At 39.8% G+C, this 13922-nt stretch overlaps 1 protein-coding gene across 3 annotated transcripts in view; it reads right to left on the minus strand.

Annotated features, from left to right (window-relative positions):
- The window catches only part of PDE4D (phosphodiesterase 4D), a 318702-nt gene that overhangs the window by 43403 nt on the left and 261377 nt on the right, over positions 1-13922 (minus strand). For 2 of the 3 annotated variants that reach the window (XM_090276285.1, XM_090276286.1), the window contains exon 6: positions 4710-4822. In XM_090276285.1, the coding sequence (XP_090132411.1) occupies positions 4710-4822 (113 nt within the window). Of the gene's footprint in view, positions 1-4709; positions 4823-4908; positions 4975-13922 lie in introns of those variants that run through there. The other variant, XM_090276287.1, reaches the window with a different exon arrangement.

Here is a 13922-nt window from a genome sequence, read left to right on the forward strand (position 1 = left end):
AAAGCAACTCCCTCTTTCTATTATTACTTAAAATAAAACAAAGAAAATATTTTTCCTACATTAATCATAAAAGCAAGAATTTCCAATCTTTCATAATAACCATGGCACATGTATAAACTACATAAACCTTTGCCAAATCTACTTTTATAAGTAAACGAAAAAGCAGATAGCAAATTCAAAACATCAATAAGTTGAGTTTCTATAGTTAAAGGAAATACCTCATTTTAAAATTTAAAGTTTTCCTTCAGGCATCTTTATTAATTCTTAACAATTCTCTTATGAGTATGTCTATACATGTTAGTACTTTAATGTGGAAAATGACTGTTTCCTGCTATCTGTTCTTCAGCTTCCTTCTTAGCAAAAGTTAAATATTTGTTTCTGTTCCATTATACTCATGTAACGCTGAGACATCTTAAGACTTAGCTACTAGTATGAACATCCTCTCTTCATTCCACCATCCCTCTCTTCCAGAAGAAAATGTATCAGCAGTCACAGAGAGCTCCAGTATGTGTACGTTATGTATGCACTGACTATTAAAAAACAGCAGGGGGAGCAGACAATGAAAACACTCAGAAAACGCTCCCCAGAAAAGCAATTTAATTTACAGGCAACAGAAACATGATAGAGATAGATACAATACATCTGGAATGAACTAAAGAAAAACCTTAAGTCTCTTAGAAGGATGCTTGAATCCTAACTTCAAGACAGATTTTTAGCTTGAAGAACAGTAGTTTCCAGAAATGATAAGACAAGGAAGTGCCCCAAAATTTGGAGGAGAAAACTTTTTAAAAGAGTGTATATTTTCATGGGAAATAAAAATGATTTTATTCCCTTCAAACATTATTGCTCTTACATTGGAGGCCTGGTGCATTGGGCATTAAGGGATCACAAGTAGGTAAAGTTATAGGGTTCCCTAGCATAATCCTAGAAAACCCTGAGGCTTAGACTCCTGGCCTGCTCTCCTTGAATCCTCAATTGACTTTCCATAAGAGAAGGTAACCAAAAACATCGTGAAACTACTCTGCATTATAAACATCTAAAAGAGTATTTTAGCTTTGCAAAATCTGAACAAAAGGATGGAAATGTGTCCATCATTCCCAGATTATGTGTTACATATTCTAAAAATTAATAGGAACTGTGTTTTTAGTTTTAGAGAAAAAGAAAAAGTGTATTTGGCTCTTCTGTCTGGAATTCTGTAACTGGAATTTAAGAAAAGAATAACTTCTAATTAGAACTCCAAAACATTTATGTTTACATTATACCAAAAAATTAAAATTTAAGCATTTAATAATATAAAAATATACATTAGACAGTTATTTAATAATTTCATTATGAAAATCCATGAAACTTAAAATGTCAAGCATAAATTACAACTGAATGATAAAAACAAAACAAAACATATTTTGGCCAAGTAAGCAACCAATGAATTGACCTACACTTCAAATAACAATAACAACAGGTATAGTGCCCAATATTGTCAGACACTATTTATTAGCTAGCTAGCTATTTTATCCCTTCAAACTCCTGCACTGACGTTTCAAAATAGATATTGTGTCCATCTTATGCTAAGGAAATTGAAAGTAAAAAAGTTTGCCATTTCTCTAATGTAGCTCAGCCAGCAAGGAACAAAATCATGATTCAACTTCCAGGTCTGTCTGTCTCCAAAGCTTTGAGACCTCACCAAAACCTCCCGTAACTGTAGCGATGAGGTTCCAAAGGAAATCTGTACAGATCTCAGGCAGATTAATGTCTTTATGAGGGCAAATGCTGTAGATTTAACTACTCAAATTAAATGCCATCTGGAGCCTTTTACCCTACTTGATACAAGCATCTTATATGTATTATTCCCAACTCTGGCCTTGGACAAGAGTTAATTTTCCTATCTCAATACCATCAATAAACATTATGCACATTACAATCAGGAAATATAGCTAGTTGCATCATTTAAAAACTGCTAATAATTTTTCTTTTCATCAAGATTTTAAAAAACATTCTGAAAAATCTGTTAACCCAAATTGCTCAATGTGTTTGAAGAATCAATTTCCTTTTTCTTGATACCCAAATCCATCTTCATTATAATCACCATAGATACAGTGATTATTTGTATAGTCCTCTATGTAATCACTTACAAATCCTGATCCTTACTAGTATGTTTATTGTTATGTTAATCTATTAGAGTGAATTTTAAAAAAACCTCAAGAGAGAAGAAAACAGAGAAAGATGTCATGACTTTTCATTTTCTTCTTTTCCTTTTTATTGAATTTATTGGGGTCATGACTTTTCAAAGGCAAAGAGAAAATAACCTGAAAACATTGGTTGGTTCAAACTGGTACATGTTAAAAGAATGGATGGTAATAAAAAAAGTAATCCAAAGCTATGCATCAGACTTACTCATTCATACTCGAAATATCAGACAACCTAGTGGACGTGTGATACAAGTTGTCACAATTCCAGTTCAGACTTCGGTTCCTCACGGAGACCTTCACATCAGCTGCTCCAACTCAGTTTACAGCTCACGTAGATGTGACTTATTTGTGCTCTTGTTATCAAGCAGAAGGGTCACTTTACAACCTTTACCAAGAGCTTTTCTCTTTCCTTTTATGCTAATCTATTTTCATCTATAAAAAGTCACATGAGCTTAGCACTCATTTAGAAATGAATGGGTTAAAAAAATGAATAGCTTAGACATTAAAAGTTTAAGCAACAGCTTTATCTGCATTAAAATTTTTTAATGTTAAAAATGTGTCCTGCCAGTAATCATTAAACTCTAAGACATAAACACTGCTAGAATGACTACATTTTGGAAAGTCGTTTCTCACTTAACCTAGATTGCACTTCAACCAAATAAACCCACCTCCCATACTAAACCTGTAAATTCATGCAAAGTCTAATTTAGGGTCCTTCAGAGTGAAGGTTAAAAAAAAAAAACTTCCTGCCTTATGTGGTGCCTTTAAAAGAAAGGAATCACTTTGAGCAATTATTGTGATCTAAAGTTTCTTTTTTTTTAATCTTAAGATATAGGTAAATTAATTACTTGACAGTTGCCATGTATTGTATACGAAATTATTAGATTTCATGTTAATTTTTAAGTTAAAAGGCAGGTCTTGTCATTAAAAGCATGGATTTTTGGAGAATGGAATTGTAGCTGCTCAGGTTCATTTTGCTGAAGAAGTATAGTCAAATCATCTTGAAAACATTAGCAAATGCTTGCACATCTCTTTAGGTCCCTTCAGGTCCTGCTCTTTCTTTTACTATACAGAATTAACCAGAGAAGTGAATGAAGAACTCAGGCCCACTGCAGAAGGGTCCCATTCAGCAGGTAGGGCAATGGAGATACTCAGCTTATGTCTACTGCTATTACGAAACAAATCGTGAAAGGATGATTTATATTTTAGAAATTTAATACATAAACTAAGAATTTGTTAGCCAGATGAGAACAATGGCACCTAATACCACACCAGGGAGTAGGAGAGTAATAACTGATAATTTTGATGAGGAGCCATACCAAATTTAGAAATCTGGCCCAAATGACAAAAGTAAAATTTAGATTTGATCACTAGTGTTCATATGGGTAGGTCAGAGGGCTTATGGGTAGGTAGGTCAGTGCCTACAGACAATGACTGGACAGTCCCTTTTATTTTATCTGAAGGTAATGTTTCACTTAAAAACAATGCTGTCAACAGATAAGTGGTTGATATGCTACAGTATTTTAAAAAACTGCATGAGAAAAAAAACAGGTGGGATAAAAACTACAGTAAGTTAAGAAATAAAAAAAAAAGCATCACTCTTTGAAAAATACGTGCACATAAACAGTAAAATGGTATAACCTTACTGACCTTGTAAACAGGTAGCCAAAAATTAAATATCTTTAAGAGGCAACTGTTATTAATTGTCTCACAGAGTTCCCAGTCCTTACTGGCTGAATCCTGCAGCCATTTGCACCCAACACGGGCATGTCTTCTTTCCTATCCCTTCAGTCAATACCCATAAAAAACATAATCAATTATTTCCTTACACAAGTAAAGGCAAAAAACAGGAATTCCAAAAATTACAGCAAAACAGACAACACTCTACTTGCTTTACAGCTGTGTCAGGCTGAAGGTTAATTCCCAGCACTTTGGCAAATGCAGCACAAATGCCGCCATTGACTTAAAGAAACAAAGGTAAAGATCATAATGAATTTTCTAACTTGGCTGACGTTTCCTCTGGACAGGTATGGCCAAGTGAACACATAAAGGCTCAGTTTTTACAGGGTCTCCGGACACCTAAATAGATGAGGGCTAAGGTTCCAAGTTCAGTTTGAGTGGGGGTAGGTGGTGACACCCAAGAGATTGCATTGACCTCCAACAACTCTTATTTCCAACTGGGGATTGCAGGAATACCCTTAAACATTCAATGCCAATGAACCGGACTGGATTTCCGCTGCAAGGGCAAAGTGTCACTTTGCCACCTCCCCGAAACCACTGTGTCCAGGAGGTACTGTAATCAAACTATGTCAAAGCTACTTTTGCAAAATGTTTATCTGGAGTGAATGGAAGAGAGAGGGGAGGCGCAGCATCAGGAACCGCCCTCGGAGGGAGCAGAACCGCCAACATACAGTAAGTGTGCCAAATATCTGTATATATTTCCCGGGGCCACAGGAGCTGGTGGCTTCACCGGCGTGGGAATCAACAGCCTCGGGCCTCGGTGAGAGCACAGCAGGGGCTTACCTTGTTGGAGGCCATCTCACTGACGGAGTGCCTTGTCTGCAGGGTCTCTAGCTGGTCCAGACACCAGTCCAGCTCCTCCAGGGTCTCGCTGGCCAGTTTCTGGTAGGCCTCCTCTGCGAAGAGATAGGGAAAGGGAGACTCAGTTCTCAAGCGCTTCCCGGGACTGCCAGCGAGTTCAAGGGGGGCCATCCTGCCGTACCCCGCCATGCTCGGATGCCCGGTGCCCGCACATGAGGGCTGCTCCTTCATATTGTCGAGCCAGGCACCGCGAGGCGGGCCGAGGCTCTGCTAGCGGGGCAGCTGGCCTCGGGAAAGCACGGTCTCTCCAGCTTGGCGTTTTAGTTCAGCGTCCAGGGATGGCGCGCAAAGTGCCGCAAGCCAACTTTTACACGGAGCCACGAACAAAAAAAACCACGATGCAACTTTGAGACAGTGCGGTGGGCCAGAGTCCTAGTCCTTGAGGATGACGAAGTGGGTGGCGCGTGAGCCTCGGGGCCCGCCCCGCGGAGGGAGCATCTGGTCCACCGCCCGATCTCCCAGGTGGCCAGCTCCAAGCCGCGTCTCCGCGCCGGCCCCGCCTGCTGAGCCTTCACTCAAAGCGAATGAATCAGCCGCGGCCGGGTGCGCGGCCACCACGTTTCCTGTTTTCTTTCTCAACTTCTCTGGCGGCGGGCGCAGCGCCGCTCCATCGCTGCTGCTTTCCGGGAACACTCCCCCTCACGCCCCTCTCGGCCCACAGCGCGCCCGGCCACTCCACAACTCCCTTACAAAAAGATTCCGAATTGCCAAAGCCTGCCCGGGCCCCCCACCACGTCCTTTCCCGCAGCCTCTGCTCCGGCCACCCCGCAACCTCGCCGTGGCATCAGTCCGCACAGCCAGGCGCCGCGCTTCGAAGCCAAGCCGGAGAGGCGCGGGCGCGAGCTAGTGTGACTGTGGGGCTGTTGTGGGTCTGTGCGAGGGGAGCGGCGGAAAACCCGGCGTGGACCTCCCGCCTCCCGCCGCCTGCCGCCCGCCGCTCTGGGTCGCGCCTGTCGCGGGGCTCAAGCGGGACCTGGCCCTGGCGCGCACGCGCGCGACCGCGCACCTGCCCCCCGAGGCACCCCGAGCGCCCTGCGTAGCTGCTGCCCCTCCCAGGTCGCCCAGATTGCCAGAGCCTCATCGTCTTCATCTCCAGCAGCTTTCGGGGAGGTTTTGCGGGAGTGCCCAACGCGCTGCACAAATAAGGTTATTTAGGACCCACTCAACCATTTCTGAGGGTTGGGATTTTAGGGTTTTGGAACCTTCGTTTGAGGGTTTAGGATGTACCTACTTCAAGGGGGAAAGGGTGGTTGAAGGAATAAAAGCATTTCTGTTAAGACCACTACTCTTTCAGATTTTTGCTAAATACCAGACTAAATTTTGGGGCGGACACGAACAAGCAAACAAAAACATGCAATGTTGTGGGTTGGAACTCTATAGAAGTCTCAGATTTGACAATATGTTGCAATGAACATTCAGAATGGTCTGAGTTACCTTAAAGTAACAGCAATGTGAATCTGCCACATGGTATGGGCAAAGAACACATGTCCTGCATACGTGCTCCAGTTGTCTGTGGAACTGCAACTCAGAGACAGGATGGTCTTGTGATGCCAAGGGAAAAAGCCTGGAAAGGTTTTTCTATTCACCACCCACAGAATAAACTAAAAACGTGAGAAAATGAAAAGACCATATCCCAAGGCTTCATATGAAAGTCGGTCCTATTTACAAAAGCTGACTCTGGGGACCATGGGCACTCTCCATAAACAGATCAATTGCGGAGAACTTCGCTACATTAGCATTCGGATGAGCAGACCTCTCAGAGGGGGAAAAAAATCCAAACTCCCAAGAGTCCACCTTATAAAACTTTGTTATTTTCAATTAGACGGAATACACTGAAAGCTTACATGAAGTGGGTGAGATGGTTTTTCTTTGTCTTGGAATCTCTAGGTATTAAAGGAGAAGAAATTATGCCTTTGAAATTTAGGCTCCATAAATGATTAGTGGCACATCAAAGAATTTCACGGACTGAATCTCAGGCGCCTGCGATTTTCCAGACAGGTTTTATATCACATGTGTAAAAGTTAGAATAACTTTCCAAGTATATGTTACACGTACCACGTGGCCCCTTGTTATCAAGAATTCTTGAACTGTTGCTATTCACTGAGAGAACTCCAGGTTAAAATTTGTCTCTTTTATTATACTGGGTTTTTCTCCCTACACCAATCTCTGTAAATATATACTTGAAGTGAACAAACAACTGCCTAAACATTGCCAGGTGAGTTATAAAGTGTAAGACTGGAGCTTTTATCCCTAACAAAAGGGACAAATCTGAAGATAATTTTAAATAGTAAGTATATTTTATCTGTATAGCTTTGCAATGATTATAAGAATATAAAAATATAACCTGTTTGTTGTAATATAGAAAGTCCCTTGTAATCAATCCCACAGGAAAAAGAATTCAGACTGTGACCGTAACACATTTTCATTGTTCTTCATATCTTCCATCTCAAAGCAGAGCAGTATCTACTTGTGATGGTAGTGCATCTGCTATATGGCTTTGTTTTGTTTTTGTTTTTTTCATCTCTACTGCATACAACAGGTATGTAGGAAATTTGAAGAAGAAATTGACTTATTTTGGGTCATTTGTCCATCGTTAGCACATCCAATGGATTAAAGATGCAAAACCATTGTGTCTAGGATGTTTTCACTGCCATCTTTCCAGTCACTGGCTACACATCAGAGGCCCGGAACCCCCTCTGCATACTGCTAAGGCTTGGCTTTCCATGGTCCTCTTTATGCACTCCAATTCTTCCAAAGTCTGGGATAAATAATCCCCTCCCATTGTCACCAAGTTCTCAAAGCTTTTCAGAAATACCAGCCTTGGGTCTAACAGGATGTGGCGCCACATATTATACTTCAGTGTTTATTTTTTAATTGTAATAGAAATGTAATTTAGGAAAGTTCCAATGCTTCAAAACATTATGCTTAAAGACAGGACCTGCTCTTAAGAAGGCAGTACAGGGTCAAGGGGGACAATTTATTTCAGAAGTTCTACTTCATGTCCAGACAGATAAGCTGTTTTAAAAATCAACATCTGAGTGCAATCACAATGTGATATATAGATGTATTTTAAGTTCTAACATTTTCTGCATGTATAGTATAAATCTGGAGGATGAAAAAAATGAATAGAGCACTTCTACTTATCAATAAGTAAGAAAATAATTACTCATAACAGCATAAAGAACAGTTTGTTCTTATAAAAGTGTCCTCAAATAAAGAATTATTGTTGACATCAGCATAGAGCTAATGCTACTTTTTCCAGATTCCTAGGTTTATAGGCAATATGGCTAACCATAGTTTTTCAGGATCATTATTAAAGCTTAACTTTTAGGAATTTTAACACCAAATGTTCTAAGAAATTGAGTAATTGACCTTTTCATCCCACTAAAAAGCCTCTATGTGGAATTGCCAGCTATCTTACAGGAACTTGAATCACCACACCAAACAACACACCTAAATGTCATCAACAGCAGGACAGAAACAGTGAGCTCGTTTGATTTTGGATTTTACCAAAAACACAAACTGTATTCACTAATTAAATACTTTTCTCCTCAGAGAGTAGTATTCACTGTGGCACTACTTAAAAATGTATGAAAACTCTTCTATTTAACTGTTTCAAATCTTGCTAAATCAAAGAACTACAGAGAGAAAAACTCCCAGTCAACATTGGTGAAATTCTATAGAAGTTAAAAGAGAGCTATTGAACAGCAAGTAAGAAATATCTTGAGCCTTTGTAAGTCCCTTCCTACAGAAGCATTGGTTTTCTTCAAGGCACCCTTGAACTAAGTAACACCCGTGGTTTACGGAGGATCTTCTGTTGAACAAACAGTTCTCAATTCTTGCAGGCCAGCACTTGGCTTCTGTCATTGTGATGTGATCAAGGGTTCCCTTGACGCATGGCCTGAAATGGTGCCAGGGGCTCGAGGAGAAGATGCTGAAGCAGCAGCTTCCCTTCGCAAAGGAAAAAAGTAATCACCTCAGAGCCACAGCAGTTAGCTAGGGGTTGAGGTCATTTTCTTGTGAAACGTTTAGCAATTACTCTTAACCACAGCTTAAGCAATGTTGACCATTGAAAAAAAGGATTCACGCTACGTGGTGTGTAACTATGTGAATGTTGGCTTCTTTGCCAATGCTTAAATGTCTAAAGGTCTGTATAAGTTTGTCATCATTTCTAGTTAGACCTATTGATATAAATGAAGAGAATAGGCCCACAAAAATCACTTAATATGAACACCATTTACTTACACTTAATTAAAAAATATAAACATAACAGCTGATTTAATTTTTCTTAAAATTAAAACAAAAACCACTAAACAACTCCTAAGAGCAAACACTTATATCTCTTCCCAACCAATTCCAGCTTCTCCTTTCCTAATTCCCACCAAAATTTCTTTTCTGTTCCTTAAGAATGGAGTCATTGCTGCCTGAAGCAGGCAGAACTGGAGAAAAATGATTTCTCTTTCACTGTGTATTGCTTCAAGCTAGTCACTCCCTAAGTTCACTACAGTAAAAGATTTTTGCAGGTTAGTTCTAACTTCTGCTGGCATTTCCCCCTCTATGCATTTTATCTGATGGGAAATACATGAAGGAGTTGGATTCACTTTCACTGTGTATATGTAACAGGTTTAAGCAGAGCTTGCCAGTGGCAAGCTGCTCTCATGTCCAAGTGTATTCCTGGCATCAAAGTTCTTGTTTTGAAATATTTTAAAATCTTATGAAACATATAAAATTTCACTCAGTACTTCAAAAATCCTCCAAAGGGATGATGTGTGTAATTTTGTGAGCTTTTTTCCTTTAATCTTCGCACTATCTATGATTTTTTTTTCTAGTGCTTTGCCTAAGGCTCTAGTAGAACTTTAAAATGAAATAAATACAAGATTGGGTTTCAATGACTTCTAGTAGCATCAGTAATTTATGTAGCACCAACTATGTGTCATGTACATAATGGAGTCTGTAAAAACAAGATGATCAAAAGAGCATGTCCCTTACTCAAGGAAACTCTAGAGTCCAGTAGTGGAGCAAACTTCAGTGTGCTCTATATTCTGATAAAAAGAAAAACAAGGGCTATGGGAGAATAAAAGAGCTATTTACATCAGACTTGGACAGAGTAGGACAGAAGGCTGAGTTCTAAAGAATGAAACAGGAGATAAGAGGGTGAGAAGGATTTTTAAGAGAAAACAATATGAGCAAACATATGGGCCTATATTCAATAAGATATGTGTACATGTGTATGTGGAAAAAGGAACTACCACAAGCAGGGCCTTACTCAGAGGGATAGAGGCTGGAGAAATTCACAAACACTGGCCATGGAAGTCTCCTCAGACATCTGTAAGTAGGAGCTTTGGACTGAACCTTCAAGAGTAGGAACCACTGAGTGATTCAGAGTACTGTGTGATATGGGATCTGATCTTATTTAGATGGAAAAACTCTAGGGCTCTGTAATAAATGGGATTGAAGTAGGCAAGGCTGAAGTTAATGAGACCATTATCTTTGGTTTTATTATTGGTAGAATAAAATTAATAATTTACAGAATATTTGCTTTTCTGATGTTAATTCTTATCTAAGACAATCTCTGAATTAAAATTCTACATGGGTATATGTTCACAAGATATGTCAGGCACATATAGAAAAGGACTTCCCAATGGGACTTGTGAGGGCATAGACTTCTTGTTCTTAAAAACTACAATCCTCTAGCCACTGAAATTTTAATCTTATTGTATTCACCATAACCGTTTTCACCAGAATTTCTTTCAGGGAGAGTTTCCTGTAAGAAAGTGTTTGATAAGGCTATGTATAAAGAAGGTGAGACTTTAAGGAGCACTGGTTTGGGTGAACTAATCTGTGATCTCCTCTACATAGGAGAAGGATGAACATGCCAGTTGCTTCAGGAGAGTGTGTGTGTGTGGGTGTAAGGAAGGAGTCAACTTGGTCTACAGGGTAATTCCATCCCATAAATCTCTCTTTCCTCCCAGTTTTTTAATAAAGCCACTGAAGTCATAAAATACTCACATGAAGAGATTTACGTTATTTTGTTTCATTTGAATCCAGTGAAGGGACTGAGCTTGGAGGCCAGATTGGCCCAAAGTGAAATGTCAGCCTGAATTGACAAGGAGAAGGAGAGGCAAAGAAAGAGGAGAAAGCTTGAAAGCTTGTGGAGCTCATTGTAAGAGTAGGGAGGGCTTTTGTCCAAGGAATTGGGTTTTGAGTCAAGCTTAATCAATCAAAATTGGAGACTATATATGACCGGTGCTCTATTAAAAGCAGCATTATGCCTTGACTGAAACTGGAAGGGTAGAAAGAGGTTCCAATCTCTATTATATACAAGCCATAATTCCTGCCAAAGCACCTAACCCTTCTTAAGCCTTCATTTCCTCACCAATGGATTGGGGATAATAAAAAGTATCTCACAGATTATTTTAGTTTAAGTGAGAGACCATGAGTTGATTAACCTCACATTGCTCACCTAATAGATTCTTTTCTGGGCACTGCACTACATGCTGGAGATTTAGCAATGAACAAAGTAGTTGAAAGCTCTTGCCTCCTCTCAGAGTTTCTATTCTACAGCTTATGATGATCTACTTTTATTGAACACCAGCTATGTGCTAGGTGTTGAGTATGCAAAGGGAAGGAAATAACTTTGAGTTTCAAGAAGCTCATAGTCCAATGAGGAAGACAATTTTGAAACAGTATGTATGTAAGTTGTCCACTAAAACCAGGCAGTAGGTATAGTAAGCACAAGGCAAAGAGGGCAGGGAAAGTGTTACCTACCACAGCCTGGGAGAGATCTGGGAAAGCACTCTGAAAGAAGGAATGTGAGCCTCAAGTCTACCAGGATGAATTGAATAGTTAAGAATGGGAGGTGGCATCTGAGAAAGAGGGCAAGCATGTCCATTGCCAGTTGGAGAAGACCCTACAAGGATGTTTAAATAAATTAATCTGCAATATGGCATTTACTACATGAGAGGTTCCTTCCTCTCTCACAGGTTCTCAATCCCAAACCAATTAAATGATTTTCCTGTCATCACCATCAACCCTCAAATATCAACCAGTTCAGGGCTGAATGAGTGAAAAATCTAAGATCTAGAATAGCCTTCACAAAACCACACTAAATTATGCAAAGTCACTATGCACAAAAATATGTACAAGATAGGTTGGTTAATGAAAGAGCACCACTTACTGTGAATTTGCTGGGAGGATCATTCCAGCATTTCCCAAAGAATGTTCAAATAAACATTATTCCTACAAGATTCTCCTTACCAAAAGAATTCAGTGGTCAAAAAAGTTTGGAAAATGTTGACTATGTAACCTCTTTGCAGTGATTTGTAATGGATGTGAACCTACCAAAATCTATCACTTCTACAGCAAATAGACCTATTTAATATCATTTTACAAGTATTACATAAATTTATTTGACATAAAATGCTTTTTTTTCATACAACTATCATCTCTTAAAGCACATTTTTGAAAACTTTGTCCCATACCATGTCGGATGAGCCCCAAAACATAAACACAATACTAGAGTTCTGTAGGTTCCCATACATTCAAAATCCCTAATAAGGACCTCTTATTTCTCTTTGTCAGGCCTTTGTTTACTGTTGAGAATGGTCAGAAAATAAAATAATTTTCCTCCTTCTGTTCCAGCTTATCTTTCTCTTTTTCTTTCTCCCGAAACAGGGCAGTAAAAAAACCCAAAAAAACAAACAAACAAAAAACACACCATACATATTTATTGAGCCTCTCTGATGTTCCGGTTGCTTTGAAATAAAAGAACATGAAAGATTCAGTGGTCTGGACCTGGGAAGGAACTTGTAACATCCTGCTGAGAAAATCAGACATGACCAGCTGCTGCCTAGAGACAGAGAGACAGTGAGACAGTGTAAGGTGGCCCAGAAGTCATTCAGCTTAGGAGCGCTACTGTAGTCCAGAAGGAGGGAGCGGTATAGACTGTAGTTAGCTGAACGGCGTTCCAGAAGTACGTGGATGTATGTCTTTGACTAAGTCTGTGATTTGAATGGATGTGGGAGGAGGGAGTCAGCTGGCATTCCTTTCAGGTAAAAGAAATGTCTGGAGCCTGGATAAGGGTTACACGTGTGGGCGGTAAATAGCCTGGATGGAGCAGACTCCTTGAAGGGAGGAGAAGGCAAATAAGAGTTGAACTTAAATGTGTGGCATTGAGCTAATGGATATTGGTTAAGTGCACTGGTAGCCCAGGGGGAGACAATACAGAAAAGAGAAGGAGGGAGATTAAGACTCCTTTACAGTAGTCCTGATGTACAGTGAGTGATAAGCAGCATTTTAGTTATCCATTTTAGTGGCCTATTACAACAGTTATGAGCAATAGAAAGATCGTGACACTGGGAACAGAGATCTAGGCTCAACTGCTGCCCCTGCAACTTAGTGGCCATGTGGCAAATTTGGGTGAGTTATTTAACTTCTCTGTATCCCAGTTTTCTCTTTTGTAAATATGGCTAAAAATACATCCCACAGACGACTGCCTCCCTCCAGGCTATTCTTCATATTTTATTTGAAATATAATACTAAGTTTAATTTATTTAAAAATTTTTCAAAATCGTTTTTACAGTTGGCCCAATTTTTCCCGTTGCTCTCCTCTGTCCCCTTCCACTCCCACAGTCAATTCCCACCCTGTTGTCCATGTCCATGGGTCATTTATACCTGTTCCTTGACTAGACCCTTCCGCTGCTTTCCCCCCTTATTCCCCTCCCCTGAGTCACTGTCAGGCTGTTCCTTGTTTCCATGCCTCTAGTTCTATTTTGTTCGTTTGTTTTGTTCATTAGGTTCCTGTTATAGGTGAGATCATATGGCGTTTGTCTTTCACCGTCTGGCTTATTTCACTAAACATAATACTCTCTAGGTCCAACTATGTTGTTGCAAAAGGTAGGAGTGCCTTCTTTCTTTCTGCTGCGTAGTATTCCATTGTGTATGTAACAGTTTTTTGATCCACTCACCTACTGATGGGCACTTAGGCTGTTTCCAGCATTTGGCTATTGTAAATAACGCTGCTATGAACATAGGGGTGAATAGGTTCTTTTGAATTGGTGTTTCAGGATTTTTATGGTATAATCCCAGCAGTGGAATTGTTGGGTTAAAAGGCAGTTCCATTTTTTTAGTTTTTTG

Source organism: Furipterus horrens, unplaced genomic scaffold (assembly GCF_987537825.1).
Source record: "Furipterus horrens unplaced genomic scaffold, mFurHor1.1.pri manual_scaffold_5, whole genome shotgun sequence".
Lineage (NCBI taxonomy): Eukaryota > Metazoa > Chordata > Mammalia > Chiroptera > Furipteridae > Furipterus > Furipterus horrens.